The sequence below is a fragment of the Lolium perenne genome, chromosome 6 (genome assembly GCF_019359855.2).
Source record: "Lolium perenne isolate Kyuss_39 chromosome 6, Kyuss_2.0, whole genome shotgun sequence".
NCBI lineage: Eukaryota > Viridiplantae > Streptophyta > Magnoliopsida > Poales > Poaceae > Lolium > Lolium perenne.
The window spans coordinates 131,479,963-131,499,199 of NC_067249.2; the positions used below are offsets into that span (position 1 = coordinate 131,479,963).

Sequence of the window (19,237 nt, forward strand, 5' to 3'; positions counted from 1 at the left end):
CATCAAAATCAGCTTCCCCAAGCTTAGAATTTTCCATAGCATTAGCAACAATTGTGTTCAAAGCATTCATATTAATAACATTGCCATTAGCATGCATATAAAGTTCCATAGGTTTTCTAATTTTCTCTTCAAACTCCTCATGTCCTAACTCAAGATAAATACTATAAAGATCTCTAATATTTTTGTTGTTTTCCATTAAGCCTAACTAGTGAAATAAAAACATGCATGGAATTAAGTAAAGTAAAACAAGTAACTAATTTTTTGTGTTTTTGATATAATGCAGCAAACAAGGTAGTAAATAAAATGAAGCAAGACAAAAACAAAGTAAAGAGATTGGAAGTGGGAGACTCCCCTTGCAGCGTGTCTTGATCTCCCCGGCAACGGCGCCAGAAATTTATTTGCTGGCGCGTAGTTGACGAGGGAGTTAGAAATCTCTGTGGTGTAGTTTTCCTTCACGTCCCCGGCAACGGCGCCAGAAATTTAGCTTGACACGCGTACAGCACGCGACCGTTGGGAACCCCAAGTGGAAGGTGTGATGCGTACAGCAGTAAGTTTCCCTCAGTTAGAAACCAAGGTTTATCGAACAAGTAGGAGTCAAGAAGCACGTTGAAGGTTGATGGCGGCGAGATGTAGTGCGGCGCAACACCAGGGATTCCGGCGCCAACGTGGAACCTGCACAACACAATCAAAGTACTTTGCCCCAACGAAATAGTGAGGTTGTCAATCTCACCGGCTTGCTGTAACAAATGATTAGATGTATAGTGTGGATGATGATTGTTTGCAGAAAACAGTAGAACAAGTATTGCAGTAGATTGTATTCGATGTAAAAGAATGGACCGGGATCCACAGTTCACTAGAGGTGTCTCTCCCATAAGATAAATAGCATGTTGGGTGAACAAATTACAGATGGGCAATTGACAAATAAAGAGGGCATGACCATGCACATACATGATATGATGAGTATAGTGAGATTTAATTGGGCATTACGACAAAGTACATAGACCGCTATCCAGCATGCATCTATGCCTAAAAAGTCCACCTTCAGGTTATCATCCGAACCCCTTCCAGTATTAAGTTGCAAACAACAGACAATTGCATTAAGTATGGTGCGTAATGTAATCAATAACTACATCCTCGGACATAGCATCGATGTTTTATCCCTAGTGGCAACAGCACATCCACAACCTTAGTACTTTCTGTCACTGTCCCAGATTTAATGGAGGCATGAACCCACTATCGAGCATAAATACTCCCTCTTGGAGTTACTAGCAAAAACTTGGCCAGAGCCTCTACTAATAACAGAGAGCATGCAAGATCATAAACAACACATAGATAATAGATTGATAATCAACATAACATAGTATTCTCTATCCATCGGATCCCAACAAACACAACATATAGCATTACAGATAGATGATCTTGATCATGTTAGGCAGCTCACAAGACCCGACAATGAAGCACAATTAGGAGAAGACGACCATCTAGCTACTGCTATGGACCCATAGTCCAGGGGTGAACTGCTCACTCATCACTCCGGAGGCGACCATGGCGGTGAAGAGTCCTCCGGGAGATGATTCCCCTCTCCGGCAGGGTGCCGGAGGTGATCTCCTGAATCCCCCGAGATGGGATTGGCGGCGGCGGCGTCTCTGGAAGGTTTTCCGTATCGTGGCTCACGGTACTGGGGGTTTCGCGACGAAGGCTTTAAGTAGGCGGAGTAGATAGGCCAGGGGGCCACACGAGGGCCCCACACGCTAGGCCGGCGCGGCCAGGGCTTGGGCCGCGCCGCCTTAGTGTGTCGGCGCCCCGTGGCCCCACTTCGTGACTCCTTCGGTCTTCTGGAAGCTTCGTGTGAAAATAGGCCCCTGGGCGTTGATTTCATCCAATTCCGAGAATATTTCCTTACTAGGATTTCTGAAACCAAAAACTGCAGAAAATAGCAACTGGCTCTTCGGCATCTCGTTAATAGGTTAGTGCCGGAAAATGCATAAATATGACATAAAGTATGTATAAAACATGTAGATATCATCAATAATGTGGCATGGAACATAAGAAATTATCGATACGTCGGAGACGTATCAGGCCTCTAGGAGGTTGTTAAAGCATATGTGATTGTAATGTTGGCATGTAGATGCTGTTGAACATTGCTTTTGGACCTGGGTAGTCTGCCAGGTTGAAGTAGGCGTCTTACCACTCTAACGCTAGGTTTAGGTACTAAGTACTCTGTTCGTTCTGTATAACTGTGTGTTATGGTTATGTATGTATTTGAGCTCTTGTGTGATGGTAAGGTCACCATATTTGAATGTGGTGAGGAGAAACTTTGCCTGGGTGCCCAAAATAGCAACCAAATACATGTGTTGTGGCTGAACAGAGATGTAACACTTTATCCACGCATCCAAACAACATGCTCTTCTGTTCGGGCCGATGCAACACAGGATGCCAAACACTGGGCGGAATATGGCCCGTGGCCCGTTCACGACGAGCAAGGACGCCCGTCTCACTGCGCTAGTGGTGCAGGAATTCAACCCAGCCTACCAAACGCACCCATAACTACTCCATACGTGCTATGTAAAATAGAAACATTTCAAAAATTTGAACGATTTTCAAAATATGATTTTTTAAATTTGAATATTCTTAGATCTGCTTTATAAATTGAACGAATAATTTCAAAAAGGGTTAAGTGCACTTTTGGTCCCTCATGTATTGCAAAAGTTTAACTTTGATCCCTTAACTTTGTTTTAGTCTAAACTTGCCTTCAAACTCTTAATTAAGTTCAATTTTGGTCCTTGGTAGCAGTTTAACGATGGTTGAACGTTCGCATATTTGGACAGATTTAGTCCACGTAGGATCGTCTCACCTTGAGATAAGTTATGCAATTAAATTTTTGAACGTTCGCCGGTGAGATCATGATAATTATTCATTTGTCGTACTAACCCTAACTCTTCCTCAACACCTAATGATGGCGCCTCACACTACTAGGGTGGATAAGCTGGGCGAGAAAGTCAAAATCGGTGGACATGTCAGAGCTTTTGCGTCAGGAGGAAAGGCGGAGGCGGCTGAAGTGGCGAGGATTGCTGCACCAAGCGAGAAAGATGGAGGCGACACATATGTGTGTTCGGGCAAGGGTATTTCTCTATTTATTGACCGAGGAAAAATGATCACATGTCGATTAAAATCAGCCAATCATGTCCATGATGGTAGAAAAGAGGAGTCAAAAACCGGTCGACCATCATTAAACCGATGTTAGGGACCAAAATTATACTTAATTAAGAGTTTGAGGGCAGATTTAGATCAAAACAGAGTTGAGGGAACAAAATTAGACTTTCGTAAGACTTAAGGGACCAAAAGTGCACTTAATCCTTTCAAAAAAGAACATTAAAAAAAACAGATTTGGAAAAAATGTCACATTTCAATAAATTTTAAATTTTAAAATATAAAATTTTCAAAATAAAAATGTTCTTATTTAAAAAAATTCATATTTGGAAAAATGTTTTAGGTAAAAAAAATAGATTTGAAAAAAGATCAGGTTTTAAAAATATTCATATTTAAAATTTTAAGATTTGAAAAAATGTTCCAATTTTAGAAAATGTTTAGATTTTAAAAATGTACAGATGTAAAAAATTTCAGATTTAAAAAAAACATTTAAAATTGAAAAATGTTCAACATTTGAAAAAATGCAGATTTTTTAAAACATCAAAATTTAGAAAACGTTAAAATTTGAAAAGGAAAAACAAAAAAATTAGAAGAAAGAACAGAAAAAGGAAAAACCGAAAAACTATAGAAATCACTCAAACTCTGATAAACCGGGAAAACCACCGGAAGGATCTAGAAGTACCCCTAAACCGGAGAAACCAAAACTGCCAGTGATCTACTGGGCCGACCCGTTTAGAGAAGGTACAAAGGGAAGGGGTACGCGTACGTAGGCTAACGTGCCCGTGAAATGTCAACGTGAAATCTAATTCTTGCTGGGGCACTCCCTTGTCTTAGACAGTACTCCCTCATCTCATCCGTTCCTTTCTCATCGTGTGGTCCCGAAAAGAGCCATCACTTCCCGACAAAATAGGTGTCGGTTCCTGTTCGAACTCCACCTCGTTGCTCTCGTTCATCCCCAACCTCTCGCCCTCCCGTTCTCCTCCTCGCCTCCCTCCACCGCCGATTCGTGGTCTTCCGGCGATTTCCCTCCAGCGGGGAACCACGACCGAATCGTCGATCCGCAACGCGGCGCCGCGGCGCCGACGAGCGGAGCCACGCCGTCGAGCGGAACCGCGCTGATTTTGCGGCGGGGGTTCTCGTTGCTGGAGGTTTTATCAGCGCTGCGCTTCCCCGAATCGAAGATTCCGAGGCCGCCGAACGTCGTCGTCGAGTAGCCGACCGCGAATCGACGATTTCCGAGGCTGTGTGTGTTGTCGGCAGAGCATTCGGGGAAGGAGAGCACCGTCTTCGTAGCTGTGGTAAGCACTTCTACATCGATTTGTTCTTACTTTTGTGGTTGCGCCGCTTCTGCTCGGACCTCGAATCGACGAACGAGAAGCAACCCATCGCGCTCCTCCCCATCTCCCGCCTGCAGGGTCCGCCGATTCGCTCCGTCACCTACTAGCCGACTCGAATCCTGCGGTGCTTTTGCTGCCTGTATGCGGCTGCCTCTCGGCGGCGCGGCGAGGCGTTGATTGCGTAGGCTGTGTGCGATGGGTTGCTTCGATTTGATTTTCGTATAGTCTGGTGCTTTTGATTTCCTGTTCATATGACTGTTCTCGGCTAGTTAGACATGCGGATTTTACTTCTCTGTGCACCATTGCTCCTGTTCTCGTCTTCCTAGGTCATGGAAGTGTTCGTGGTTCGTATATGTGTGATTTGTAGTTGTCATTTCTTCGTTATTTTGTGAAGCTACTACACCCCCCGACCATAGTGTTCATGTGTTTGCTGCATGTTCATCCTCGTATGGATGCAGTGATGATTACATGTATGAAAATGGTGATTTATACATCCTATTGCATTTTTGTACATTTGCAATACACAAACTAAGCATTGCTAGTAAGAATTTGTTCAAGGCTTGTATGAAAATGGTGATTTATACATCCTATTGCATCTTTGTACATTCACTTGGATGTAATAAATTGTCAGTATATACATCCTTTGGGTATCAAAAATTGTCAGTACATACATTCTTTTGGTTTTGGGTATCAAAAATTGTCAGTATATCCATCATGTCATCATCCCACTTATATGGGATGTAATTTTTGTTCCCATACTTTATAAAGGGATGTAAAAAATTATCATTACTTACATCCTATGGCTATTTTAACACTTCATATGGCTCTTTAAATTTTGATCATAGACAAGTGTGGATGATTTCGTGGAGGATGTATAATTTGCATAATTAATACATCATTTTTATATATGGCATGTAATTTTTGGATCACTTTTATTTTTACATGTGTTAAATTTTTATTGCTCAAGCACATGTGTTAACTCAGCCATGTTGATTGTGTTTGTTTTCAGGTCCTGTACTTTTGTACAAGCTTGCTTCTCTAACAGCATTTTCAAGTTCATGATGGTACGGCAGATGGTTTTCATTTTGCTTTTTTTTCATGACTATATGTTCCTGTTCTTTCAGCTAAAAGGAGTTTTTTATGTTGTGCTTGTTGTGCTGCAGGAATCCTCACGCAAAAAACTGTCCAACGTAGGCCAGTCTAAATTCACTAAGATGAAAGAAAAGTTGCAGCTCCAGCATAAAGTCAGTGCTGGTGGAACCCACCAAGATCATCAAACTGCATCTGAGTTACCAGAAATCAAGGAAGTTCCAGTTGTAGATGAGGAAGTTCCTGCTGTAGATGAACATGTGGGAAGTGCAGCTGCTGATATTGGCGATGCCCAGGCAGTATCAAAAAAGAAGAACCAGGTTTGTATATATTCTCATGTTTTTGTTCAGTTTCTTTTAATTTGGATTACATTTTTTTACATCGAACTATGCTTTTTTGATTTTGTATGGCTGATAGTAGTTTCCTCTCATGCGTTTGGCAGAGCAATCTCTTTAATCGATCATCTCCCATGAAGATTGTACGGCTCTGTAAGGACTTGACTGAAGATCAACTTGCTTTGTTGGTTACTTCTGGTTTTGGACAGATTGCCAAGATGAAGTGTTCGAAACTCAATCCTGCGCTTTGCCATTTCTTGATGGATCATTTTGATCCACATGGGTGCGCTCTGGATTTCGGTGAAAGGGGTAGAATTCCTGTTACTCCGGATTCTGTTGTGAAGGTTCTTGGTGTTCCCATGGGAAATACTGATGTCCCTTATACACTGGATGTCGACGCCACGAGCCTGATATTGGAGATGCTTGGGATTAAGGATGGTGTCCAACCTAATGTCACTTTCATTGAGAAGCAATTAGGACCATCATTTCCTGCAGACACTGCATATATTCGGAAGTTTGTGATATATGTTATCAGCTCTGTTTTTGCGCCAACAACTGGAATAAAGGTCAGTCCAAAGTGCTATCCTCCCGTGATCAATACAGAGGCTATTAAAACATTGAATTGGGCCAAGTTCGTTGTTGACATACTGGTTCAGACTGCAAATGCAAAGATCAGTAAGAATTGGTTCAAGGCTTGCATGCCATACATCATGGTTAGTTTCTAAAAATAGCCAAAGTTTTTGTTTATTCCTTTTTTACATGCAGAGAGAAGTTTTTGTATAAGTTGTAATGTGCATAATGTGTTGTTGCAGATATTGTATCTTGATTCACTGGAAATAACTTCAGTAGATGTGCCAGAGATTGGTACTAGATGTTGTGTCTGGACAAATCAGATGGTCAGGCTTGTTTCTGATTTGGACACAGACAGCAATGGGAACTTTGGTGCATTACAGGTTTGTCCTCTTTCATTTTACAATTTTTTATGTTTTGTTTTTGGTAGTTTGTATTCTCAACAGGCTTTTGTATGTTTATTCCCCCTTTCTGCTGATTTTATTTTATGCTGCATATACAGCTCAAGCCTTGTTTCAGGGTTAAAAATTCCCTGTTCACAACAGAACCTACCCAGGTGGACAAGTTTATAAGACGTTTTTTGCCATCTAATAACTCCAATTTGGTATGTACTAACTTTCAACCCTGCAATATTATACATTGACATATACATGACTATATTCTGATCATACATCCTTCAATTTTTTGTTTTTGTTTTAGGATGTCGAAAAGTACAGGCCGGCTGTTATTAATATGTGCACAATTTTCGAAGAAGGCCTGGCAGCATTCATCAAATCTTTGGGTGCCACAGATGAGAAAGGCAACACAAGCAACAGTGGTCAACCGATTGTTGTCCAACCAATAGTGGTCCCAACTGAGGCTAACCCCAAGAGGAGAAGAATTACACGTCGAAAAAAAGATGATTGTCAAGGAAGTAAACAAAATCAAAAAGACGTGGAAGTGCCTGCAGAAGTTGTCCCTGATCCTGCTTACACATCAGTTGTCCCTGATCCTGCAGAAGTTGTCCCTACTCCTGCTGAAGTTATCCCTGATCCTGCTGAAGTTGTCCCTGAAGAACAAATGGATGTAAATTCAGAGTTGCCACATGTTGTGTCCATTTGCAATTAAAAGAAGAGGAAAGCTGATGACAGTTGCATGCCTGATGACAAAGCTGGCAGGAGTAAGCTGCAACATACCCAAGCAGAGTGTGTTGGTGATGTGCAAACTCACACACCTGATGATGCACTGAAGAAGCTGCAGATTTATGGTTCGGTGTCTAGTTCTAAAGCAGAAGGCCATTCATCAGATAAGGGGGAATCATTTCCACCTTCATCGTTGACAACAGTACCTACTGACATCATAGGAAATCAAGATGATGAGAAACACAAGCTTGATGGAGCTGCAGCTACTGTTGTTGGTACACCTCCAGAAAAAGAATGCACTCCAACAGGGGGTAGGAGGCCACTGACTAGGTCAATGTCTCCGGTGATTGCGCATGTCAGTTCAGAATTTAGTCCCAAGAATAGGAGACAAAGAAATGCTGTTGCAAAGATGGTGGCCGATAGTCCAAGGAGATTAACAAGATTTGCTACAGCTCAAGCAAAGGCAAATGATGTACATGCGGGGATTCCCAGGGAAGCTCATGTTGATCTGCACAATAGCATGAATAGGAATTTGGACCACCAGTTCAGCACCTCGGAAACAAACTCAGAGAGGAAACAACGAGAGCTAATTGAGGATTGCCCCTCTTTTGATCTGGGATTCGAAACCATAGGAAATGAAGGTGCATCTGCAGTTGAAACAGAGGGAGCACTCAAAGAATCTCAAGAAATGGTTATTATTTCAAGCAATGAGGACAGTGGTGACTCTCTAGACAAGATTTACGCAAATGTTGAAATGCCAGTCAGGACACCAAATGCAGTAGCCAAGTCTGCTGCCGAGCATGTGATTGTTGAATCTGTTGGACCAAATAGCTTCACACCCATCCCTCAAGCACATAAGAAGAGGATTGTTAAGCCTGCCCAAAACCAGAAGTCACCATATGTGGAGTGTAGCAAGAAGGAGATTGCAACAAAGTATACAAATGAGGTCTACAACAGAGTTTGTGCTTATGGTGGTGATACCAAAGATGACCTTAACAAAAACCACATCATTGACAATGGTAGTTTCTACGTCCATCTGAGAGATCTTGCCGATTCTGTTAGGCCAGGAGCTTTGTTGAGCAACTCCACATGTGAAATGGCACTTCGAGTAATTGCTCCCGAGATGGCTGCCAAGAAGAAGCACGTGATTCCATTATGGGTAGCGGTGAGTTTCCAAACAACATTTTACATATCTGTTTTACATTTATTTTTCTCCAGATTGTAGAACCATTTTTGGGTTTCTTACTTTCTGTTTGTTCTGCTCATTATTGTTGCGCATGTAACACTGAATTACTGAAGACTAAGCTCAGGGGTGTCATGTGCATTCATGAAAGAAGTGTTAAGAAAATATTCAAATGTACAGATGAAAATCGTTTGGATCATAAAGAGCAGGTTAGAATGTAACATTCTTCTCCATTTTAATTCTATTTCGTAACACAATTTCCCTTCTCCCCGCACTTACTATATGTACTTTCTACTTGATGTATGCAGGTCATGTTTCCAGTTTTGCAAGACCTCACCCCTGATATAAAACTGTTCAATGGTCACTACTACCTGATTGTGTTGAATCTGAAGGCTGCAAGGTTTGAGGTGTTCGATTCAATTAGGGCTAAAGGTAACCGTGGATTAAAGAAAGATTATCGGGCTATTATTGGTTCAATAAAGTACATGTGGGCTGAAAACTACATCGAGTCCAAGATTAAAATTGACAAATGGCCTACAGTGCACATCGATACTCCAATGCAGAAGACAACGTAAGTTCAACTCACTGGCCATCATTTTCATACATGATGTATCACAAGTACTTACATCCTAAATAAGTATGTGAAGAAACTACCTCCCGACCATAGTGTTCATGTGTTTGCTGCATGTTCCATCCTCGTATGGATGTGGTAGTGATTACATGTATGAAAATGGTGATTTATACATCCTATTGCATCTTTGTACATTTGCAATACACAAACTAAGCATTGTTCTGCTGCATGTTTACTTTTTACTTGGATGTAAAAAATTATCAGTATATACATCCTTTGGGTATCAAAATTTGTCACTAAATACATCATGTTTAGCATATTCATCATCCCAGTTATACATCCTAAATTCACTTTTTGTATGATGTTTCTAGGTATGATTGCGGGTACTTCATGCTCAAGTTCATTGAGCTGTGGAATGGTAGGAAAATGCTTGCTGCAATCAACCCATTGGAGATGCCTATCATCAGGAAGCAGTACACCCTAAAGTGGCTTGAATGGAGCGAAAACAGAGTACCATGGGCAGAGCTTCTGTTCTAAATTCACCTACAATGTAAGAAACTTCACAATATACATGCACAAACCTCATTGCGTATTACATTCTTGTTCTCAAGAACATACATGCTCAAACCTCGTTCTCTGCTAGGGGGTGTGAAACATTTATAAGTCCGCATCTCATAGTTTCACCTGTGTAATAGTTTTTTTTTTTAAATGAAACCACTTAAATAGTAGGTCACATAATCTATTTTCCAAGCAGAATGCAAACCATACATTTGCCACCAAGTCTCACATAAACAAAATTAAATGTACTAAATTACAAGACGCATTATTTCTATTACATAGGAATCTTGCACCAACTATATCATATCCCGGAAGAAGTTGATCTCTTTTTGTTCCGGAACAGTACTGATCTTTGATGGGCATTCAGCAGTATTGTGTTGTGCGGAACCACAAGCTTTGCATTTGATAGGTTTTGAAGCCTTTAGATGCAGCCCTGACTTCTTCCATTTTTCTTCAGGACGCCCTTTAGTGGTAGTCATAATAGGATCCCTTACATGTTGGTACTGGGTGTTGCTCCCTTGGCCATCATCACCTACATTTTCAGCACCCGACGGCTCCCCTTGCTTTTTAGCTTGTTTTTTCTTTTCATTTCTCTTGGAGGCTGCACTAATTTTCATTGCAGACAATTCTTTACCCAACTCACGCATGTACTTATCAGCTAAAGCTGTAGCTTTTTCTGATTCAGCCGCTATTTTTGCATAATCTGTCCAGTTGTTACAAAGTGTTCCGTACCGCAGAAGTTTGCGTTCTTTATTCGTCAACTTTTTGTCAACTGGAACATGAGGCAACTCCACCTTCTCTGGCACAATATCATCTGGGGGCATTGTCCATCTAGGTATGATGTAGTGGTCTGGAATTTTTTGAACAGCACCTAATTGAGCCATTACTCTCAACACATGACAGCACAATATACCATCCCTTTTGATTTTTTCACATTCACAATTGTAAATGCCTTCACTCAAGTTTGCTTCCACTCTGTAGCTTCTTTTCCCATATCCATAAACATAGCCTGTAACTGGCACAACATTGAACTGTTGCCCATCTAGAAGGTTTACATTATAACATGTTACTTTGCGAATCTCAGCCCGGAAATGCAAGTATATAGGCATCGTGTACACATTAAAGGCGTGCTCTTCTAGAGGCCATTCTCCCCACATCCTTAGGATCTTGTCCTCATCCTTGAATTCATTTGAATCTACTGCCACATCAATGCTCTCCTGAAGCTTCATGTACTGCTCAAAAAAGTGGAACAAACTGTTGTGCGGGCTGGCATACCTTTTTAGCACCGCATTAAAGCCCTCGCTGCGCGCTGTAGTTTGTAGGAATGGGAAAAACCTGTTCTTGAAGTATGCAGGCACAAAAGATGCTCTGATGTCATAAAGATCTTGCAAATGTTTATTGTCACTGACATTGTACTTCAATACCATCTCTGCCCACCTATTTTCAAACTCATCAGGTGTCATGCTGTGATCAATGGTATCATTCAACTCTACTCGTAGAGGTTCATTTTTTGACATTTCATTACCTAACACTGGCTGGGCATTTTGCATGATGTGCCATCTACAATTTCGATGACATGAATCCGGAAATATAGACAGAATGGCACTTCTCATCGCAGCATCCTGATCAGTTATGATGTTAACTGGTTGGACACCATCCATAGCTTCAAGAAAAGACTCAAATAGCCAAATATAATCTGCTTCTTGCTCATTACGTAGGAATCCACAACCAAGCTGAATAGATTGGCAATATCTATTGATTCCTATGAAAGGAGCGAAAGGCATTTTATAACAATTGGTCATATAAGTTGCATCAAACGAAAGGCAATCATTGTATGTCTTGTATGCTGCCCTCGCTGGTCCATCCTTTCTTCCGTAAGGAACATTTGACAGCTTGCCGTATAGTTCTGCCATTATTGACATCACCCTTCCAGCAGAAAGATTAACCTGGTGTAGTAGCTTGACAAACTCCCTTTCTTCTTTCGGAATCCCTTTATGTGAACGCAAGAATCTTTTCAACGAGAACTTCTTTAGACATGGATGATTGTGCTCCTCAATGAACATTGTTACATGCCATTTCTGACCCCTCCTCTTAACTCGAAGACGCGCTTTGCAGTCAGTCTTCTTTGTTATGGTACGGTTCCGCTGGCGCACTGGTGGTACTTCCTGCTTGTTAATGTCTTTATTTTTGCCACTTTTGTTACATACAAACAGACACTTGTCCTTCAGCAGGTCAACAGTAGAGTTTCTTGATGTGCTAGACTTTATTGAAAACCCTACATGCTTTGCATATCTGTTAACACATCTTTGCTTGTTCCCAACTATCGAACATCATATCTGGATACGGCTTTTCAACTGGAGTTAGGCTAGGTGTCGACTGAACTTCATCTTCTTCACCTGAATCATCTGTTGAAATAGTGTCCCCTGTGTCAGCCATCCCTGAGTCTGCAGATGCACCTGCAGTGTTCCCAGAAGCATGGTCATTGCCTCTAACTTGCTCACCCCTATTTGCATGCTCCTCAGATTGTTGCTGATCATGCTCTTCTTCTTGTACTGGATTATTTAGGTCAATACCAGCATTACCAAACCAGAATGCCATCTAATTGCCCTGCAAACATTACATGCCATGTCAGTTCAAGTTCAGTTTTACTGCAGTTTACTCTTTAGTTCAGTTCAGTTTACTACATATTACATGCCATGTCAGTTCAAATTTTCATACATATTACTACAAGCAACAAAATCAACTAACAACTTTTTCTATTATTTCTATGTAGTTATCAAGTTTCAGCATGACAGCAGTTCCTGCTGCCCTGGGAGAAGCAATGGAAGAGGTTCTCTGGCAAAGTTATTATACATCCTGTTCTACTACTAGAGGTTCCAATGCAAGGAAAAGGTTCCATTTTTTTGCAATACAATGTTTTGATGTGGACATGGTCATACTTCTCTGAAGTTTGCTGTCCTGGAAGGTTTGATGTGGACATGATCATACATGTAGTATATCTTAAGGGGAAGTTTCTAGACAACCTGGATTACATGCACTTTGTCTGTTTTCCTTGGATTTTATGCATGCTATGAACAGATCTGGAGGTGTAAGAACCAAAAAACTTGCCTGTAACTTTTCTGACCTTATCAGGATGTTCTTGCACTGCCCCTGGTGGTGGATCTTCGTTGCCTTCTACCTTTTCCAGTTTGTGTTTTGTTTCGAATTTCTTGCATGTAATTTTCCCTTTAAGCCTTCTTCCCGTCCATGGTGGTTTCTGGTAGCAATGGCGGCTGGGAGGAAGAAGGGGTAGGGGATGGAGAAAAGGATGTGCCAGGGAGCAGGTAGGGTTTCTTCTCTCCCTTTCGTTACAACATATCTGGACAAAACAGCTGTCAAATCGGGTGGACCCCGTACCAGGGAAGGCATCTTTCCTTTTCTGTTACATGTCGCTGTCAAGGGTGGGGCCCGCATTCTATTTTGGGAAAATTTCGGGTTCCGACAGGGGGGGCACCCTGTACGACTAAACAGTCACCGCGCACTGTGTAGCCACACCCATAGGATTCACCCTGCCAACCTAGGTCTTGCCGAGATGCAGATGTGGCCCAAGTAGCCAGTTACAAGGTCAGATAGATAAGCTCACTGTGATGTAAGCTAATCTAATGGCCCAAAAAGGAGAGATTGCTATTTTTCTTTCCGTAAAAAAAAAGTAGAAACTATTTGCCAAATTCCTGGCTAAATACACTAGGCACACTCCAAAGCCTTTACCGAGTATTTTTTGCCTTTCACCGACTACGTTTTTAATAAACGAAAAACAAACGTTTTGCAGTAGTAATATATTAGTTGTTGGCACATGGTATGAACCAATGTTCTACAAACATACGTTCGTCAAGGAAGAGCATTAATCAGGCTACCAATTCATGAGTAAAGTCTGTACTGAACCTTGAATTCGTAGAGCATGTCTGGATCAAACTCTGAACTATCAATCCCTGAAATCAGCACCCTATGCTTATCAATCCCGATCGATCTAAACCTTGGACCTTTTCGGACTAGTTTGGCGCACCAGAATGAAGACAATCCTCCACTCTCGAATCAATTTTTCCTTTTCGTTCTCACCTCAAGCAGTTATCATGAAATTGCATCCATAGCTAGTCTCCTGGAAGAACAAAGACGAGCTCCCAAAAAAACGAGGACAAGCTCGCCGGCGGAGAGATCCCTGAAGTTCCTCTTCTAGCAGAGCACCGGCGGTGGGCGTCCAATGGCGCTGCGTCGGACCTCCGCGATAGCTTCGACTCGGAGGCCTACCTGTCCCCTGCCTCCTCCCGCTTTCCGCACTCGTCGTCCTCCTCCAGCTCCAGCTGTGACGACGACCACGACAACCTCGTCGATGTCAATCCCACCTTCTCCAGAAACTGCAGCCCCCGACCACAACGACCCTCCCCACCTCCGCCCCGTCCACCACCGTGACTCCCTGCCTCCGCATCGTCCCTGTCCACCACCGTACATGACACACTGGTGAGCGGCTGAGCCTAACAACTTGTTGTTCGTGTGCAGGTTAGATGTTTGTGTTAATGACAATGGCATGGACGGGGACGATGTTGTTGCAGCCAGTGCCATGTCCACCCTCCACTGCTTGCACACAGTCATTGACTTCAAGCGACCGTGCTCTAAGCCCAAGTTGGAAGCGCTTAACATTGTGTGTGCAATCTATTTTCCTAGTTCGTTCCTAACAGCAACAGTTTGTTAGATCGTAGTAAATTTTGTAGCCATGCCTTGTCGATGCCGTTGAGCAGTCTGTAGCACAGAACGGCAAAAGGAAAACTTATTCAGTAGTGCAGGTGAGAGAGAAATATATCAAGGAGAGAGATGATCATGACATGCGGGCCACATTAGTCCGTAAGAGTTGATGGTGATCCCCGCCGGGATCAGATTATTTCCGGTGCGCCAAATAGTTCCAACTGATCCAAGGTTTAAATCGATCGGGATTAATAAGTACAAGGTGCTGATTTCGGGGATTGAGAGTTCAGGGTTCAACTGTGACACCGTCTACAAGTTCAAGGTTTAATACAGACTTTACTCTAATATGAAGCGTCGCTGTCGCCGCACAAGGTTTTACATGGGCATGCCAACGCCTTGCCTCAACTTGCTACCCCACAGGCAAACTAGGATCAAATGTCAGACGAAAGCTCGGGCAATCGTTTTGCAGTGTTTGAGTAGCTATGCTATTCAATAAAGAAAAATCCATCAACCCATATCACCGCTTGATTAATCAGAGGGTGGTTCCTAATGAAGCAGTGACATGCCTTTATTAATTTTTCTTCATAGGGCTCTTTTGATTTATAGGATAGGGAAAAAATAAATGAATAGAAAAAGTATAGGGTTGGGATGTCATGCCCATATGAATCCTATGATTGTAGTAAACGGATTTTTTCCATGAGGTATGACGTAATGCTTTCTTCAATATGGTTTACAATACAAAATTCCTATAGAATGTGTTCCTATAAATCAAATAACTTGCATAGAAAAATTCCTCCACAAACCCTATAAATTAAAGGAGCACTTAATTTTCTTTTCTTTTATGGGGCAGCACCATATAGCTGTCCCCATAAATCATGCCCTAAGTAGGCTTCCTCCGCCCCAATCAAGCCGAGAGGAATGCCCTGTGGCAGACCCACGTTCGCCTCCGGTCTGTCCGTGGGCTATGCCTGGCGGCGCCACCGTCGATCAACCCGGTCAGGGCTGAAAAAACGTCCCCACTTTTTCTTTGGTGTACACCTGCGTTACAGTTCTAACACATACATCGGCTTTACTTCCTAAGTACAGGGTGTACATGTCTAACTAAGTGCGATGACAGTGGAGCAGCAGCCATTGTAATCAACAACGTACAGGACTACATGAGTGACCTTCCAATCCAACACTGTTCTGATCAACGGGTAGCGTGTGGAGAACAAATAATTTATTTCCTTTCAAAAAAAGAACAAATAATTTATTTTTCTAACTACCAGGTACTCCATACTGTTCCGATCGTGTACTGTACTGTGTTCCTTGATCACAACTCACAGGTGATCTGACCCCTTCCTCTCCGTCTACAGTACATGTTAGGAGATTTGTGAGCCCCCCTCCCCCACTCGAACCACCTCACCGCCGGCGATTCGGTGGATTCCTCGCCCTCTGGCGGCCGCTCGGCAGCGGGAGGACGGGGAATCCCCGGATCTACGTGTGTATATAGTGTAGGTTCTAGTAGACTCTAGCCGGTGGCGCTGTGGAGGTGTTGGCTGCGACGGAGTGGCTTTTGTTGGCGGTGGTTTCCTCCTTTGCGGATGGTGCTCCGTGGAGCGCTGGCGCAGATCTGCCGTCCCCTGCGTGCTTCTGGCTCCGCGGAGCTGTGGAGTGCACCAATCCCTTGTCGGAGTCCGAGAGGCGGCGGACCCGGGTGTTTGAAGTTTCAGTTGGAGATGGTGGTGCTGAGCAAGTCGACGACAACGGCGGAGCAAGGTGGAGGTTCTTCGGAACCGAGGACCGTCGACTTCCCGTCCGCAGAGGGACTCTCCCGATCCAAGGCGTATGCGGTGGAGTAGCGGAGGCGCGCCGACGAAACGTCCTGTTCTTCGTCAACGGCGTCGAGACCCAGAAGGGCTTCTTTGTAATTTCTTCTTTTTCTGGGTTGTTCTTTATGAATCTTGCTTAATATAATCATCTCTTTATTCAGAAAAATAATAATAACTCGATTAGTAAGGCCGTCTTTTTTTTCGAGGTTGATGCCGTCTTTTTCTTTATATATTTCAAGCTTACAATTCTCATAGCAGAACTACAGTTTTTCAGTTCAATTACTTATCATTAATTGATACTCACTCTATTTTATTAATATATGATGTTTTAGATATTTTAAAATAAACTAAATGCATACGATAATAAGTAAATCTAGAACTAAAATTAGACTAGATACATGCTAAAATGGATGAATCTACAAAAAATATCAAATATCTTATATTAATGAGCGAATGGAGTACTTCTTTTTGCTAAATTGCGCAGTTCCTAACCTAACACATCCCAAAAGAAAAACGAAATGGAGGCAAAAGCTTTGCCTCATCCATTAATTAGAAAAAAGTGCTCAGTTTTGTTAGAAAATCAGGTGGAAACCTACAACAACAGGGCCAAAACCACACAAACAGCACACCAGACACCCGAGCAACATGGGCGCACCCATTCTAACCAGCACAAGAGACCATAAAATGACATGAACAAACACTCCAGACACGACACTCAACACTAGGCCAAAAAGACATGCCACGACATTGGGAGGCACCCGTCAACCAACTACAGATCCAGGGTAGGCAACAATCAAGGTGGCGAGAAAATCGCAAACCTCTTTGAGGCAGCTAGGGGTCTAGACTTAGTAACCCCATCACCAATTGAAACCACCTGCCTGCCGGACTCAGACGAGAGAGAATGCAGCGTCAACAACACCCTCAATGCCATGTGCCTAACACAATGGAGAAGCCACATCCGTGATCTCGTGTGAGTCGGGCCTCACTTCCTCGATGGAAGGAGGCATAAGCACACCACCACACAACTCCAGGGGCCCAATCATGATGTGCATGACTGGAGCCGTGATCGCTGAGCTTGTCCTAGCACGGGGAGAGATCCATGAAGGCTCGCTCCGCTTGCGTCCACTTTGCCAACATCAGTCATAACCAAAGTATCGGCAGACGTCTATGAGAGCCTCGCCAACGCAGCTCCTACCCGTTCAAGAAATCCCCAAACTCTAGCAGCTAGTTGTGTAGGGAGTCAACAGCCTCGTGAAGAGAACAGGTGGCCTCCTAAAAGAAAAAAGAAAAAACAACACCTCTAAAATGAACTGCCTATAACTAAACTTATGGCCCCTATAACTGAACTTACCGCCCCTGCACAATACTGCCTGTGCCTTGACTTCTTTAACAGCTCAACTAGTAAACAGATGGTCCATCAAACCACTAGCTACAGATCAATAGTCAATACAACTAGTACCTATGCAGAGTTCCTCCTTGCATTTTGACATTTGTGTTCAAATAGCTAAATTAGCTACTTTCCTTTCAAAAAGTAGCTGAAAATGAAACTGCCATAAAGAAGAAAGCAGGTGAAAATTAATCTATGTATGGATGCGCATGTATTACCCGCAAGGAATAACACGTTTTTGAACAAAATTAAAAGATTCAACGCGGATGCTGTTTATGATTGACGGCAAAGGTTTAGGAGGGTGCTCTGGATATAGCTTTCAGAGTGCACCTGCACACCCAGCTTTATGCAGGCAGCATGTCCACTACTAGTATCATACAGTAGTACCCCCGCGGTTAGCTAGCCGGACCACAGCTTTTTGTTTGCTTCGCCGCGCTGCATTTGTGCGCGAGGTGTGCAGACAACCTGTCTCGCGCTGATCGGACGGCGGGGAGTGTGAGGATATGTTTGCCGTTTTCCATGGACGTGTTTTATTCGGTTCAGAGGAAAACGTTGTGTGTGTTTCGTGCTCTGCGAAATTGTTAGTTAAGCTGCACTGAGTCCGCTTCCAACAATATTAGGTAGAGGCCTGATGTGGACTTTACCATGATATATTTGTGTCTGCATGTAGTCAACAGCAACGCATCACCGGCCGGTACGAAGCAGTGGGATTTTCTTCCTTCCGTCAGTACTTACTATGGTTTATATATACATTCTATCAGGAAAATCCATCTTTTACCACGCAACGACGACACCCTCAGAAAATATCCTACGCCCTAAACAAAATATTGAGCCCTAGCCCTACATGTCCGCAAAGACAAAAATATAAGCTAGTTTTGCTCCGGGGTCAAATGAGGTTACTGTCTAAGCTTTATCATTTTATGACAAGATGGAAATGTTGTGAGCTAGCAAGGCCTATGAAGCTATAGCCTAAAAAGAGAGCTTTTTTTCTAATAGAACGCAACACTTTATTGATCAAAGGACATGATTACAAAGTATATGCTGGATACACTCCGGTGCTACAGAAAATCTAACAAAACCAGAGATCGAGTTCGGAACTCTTTGCTAACACATGTGCTGATTCATTGACCTTACGAGGAACATGCAAGAAAGAACATGAGTTAAAGAGAGTAGCTTCCTTCTTGATGTCCTGGATAACAGATCCGGGATAGATCGATCTTGGGACAGGTTGTTGATGGGCTGCAGCCCATAAAGGCAATCTGAGGCTAACATGATCCTGCTAAGAGCATCTCCACCGGGGAGCCCCATATTGTAGCCGGCAGCACACCTGTCGGTTACCTATTGGGGTCGCCCGGGGGAGGTGCCGGCGAAAATTAGTCTGACTCCCATACCGGTAAATCCCCAACCAA

The 19,237-nt window shown here is 42.9% G+C and overlaps 1 protein-coding gene across 1 annotated transcript; it reads right to left on the reverse strand.

Annotated features, from left to right (window-relative positions):
• Positions 1-10,210: 10,210 nt before the first annotated feature.
• Positions 10,211-11,827, reverse strand: LOC127329076 (protein FAR1-RELATED SEQUENCE 5-like). Its single transcript, XM_051355622.1, has one exon. It carries the CDS (start codon positions 11,825-11,827, stop codon positions 10,211-10,213), a length of 1,617 nt encoding a protein of 538 aa, XP_051211582.1.
• Positions 11,828-19,237: the final 7,410 nt, after the last annotated feature.

Bases quoted from the DNA above. Each gene is read 5' to 3' on its own strand.
- LOC127329076 (XM_051355622.1), bottom strand. From the start codon at position 11,827: ATGGCAGAACTATACGGCAAGCTGTCAAATGTTCCTTACGGAAGAAAG.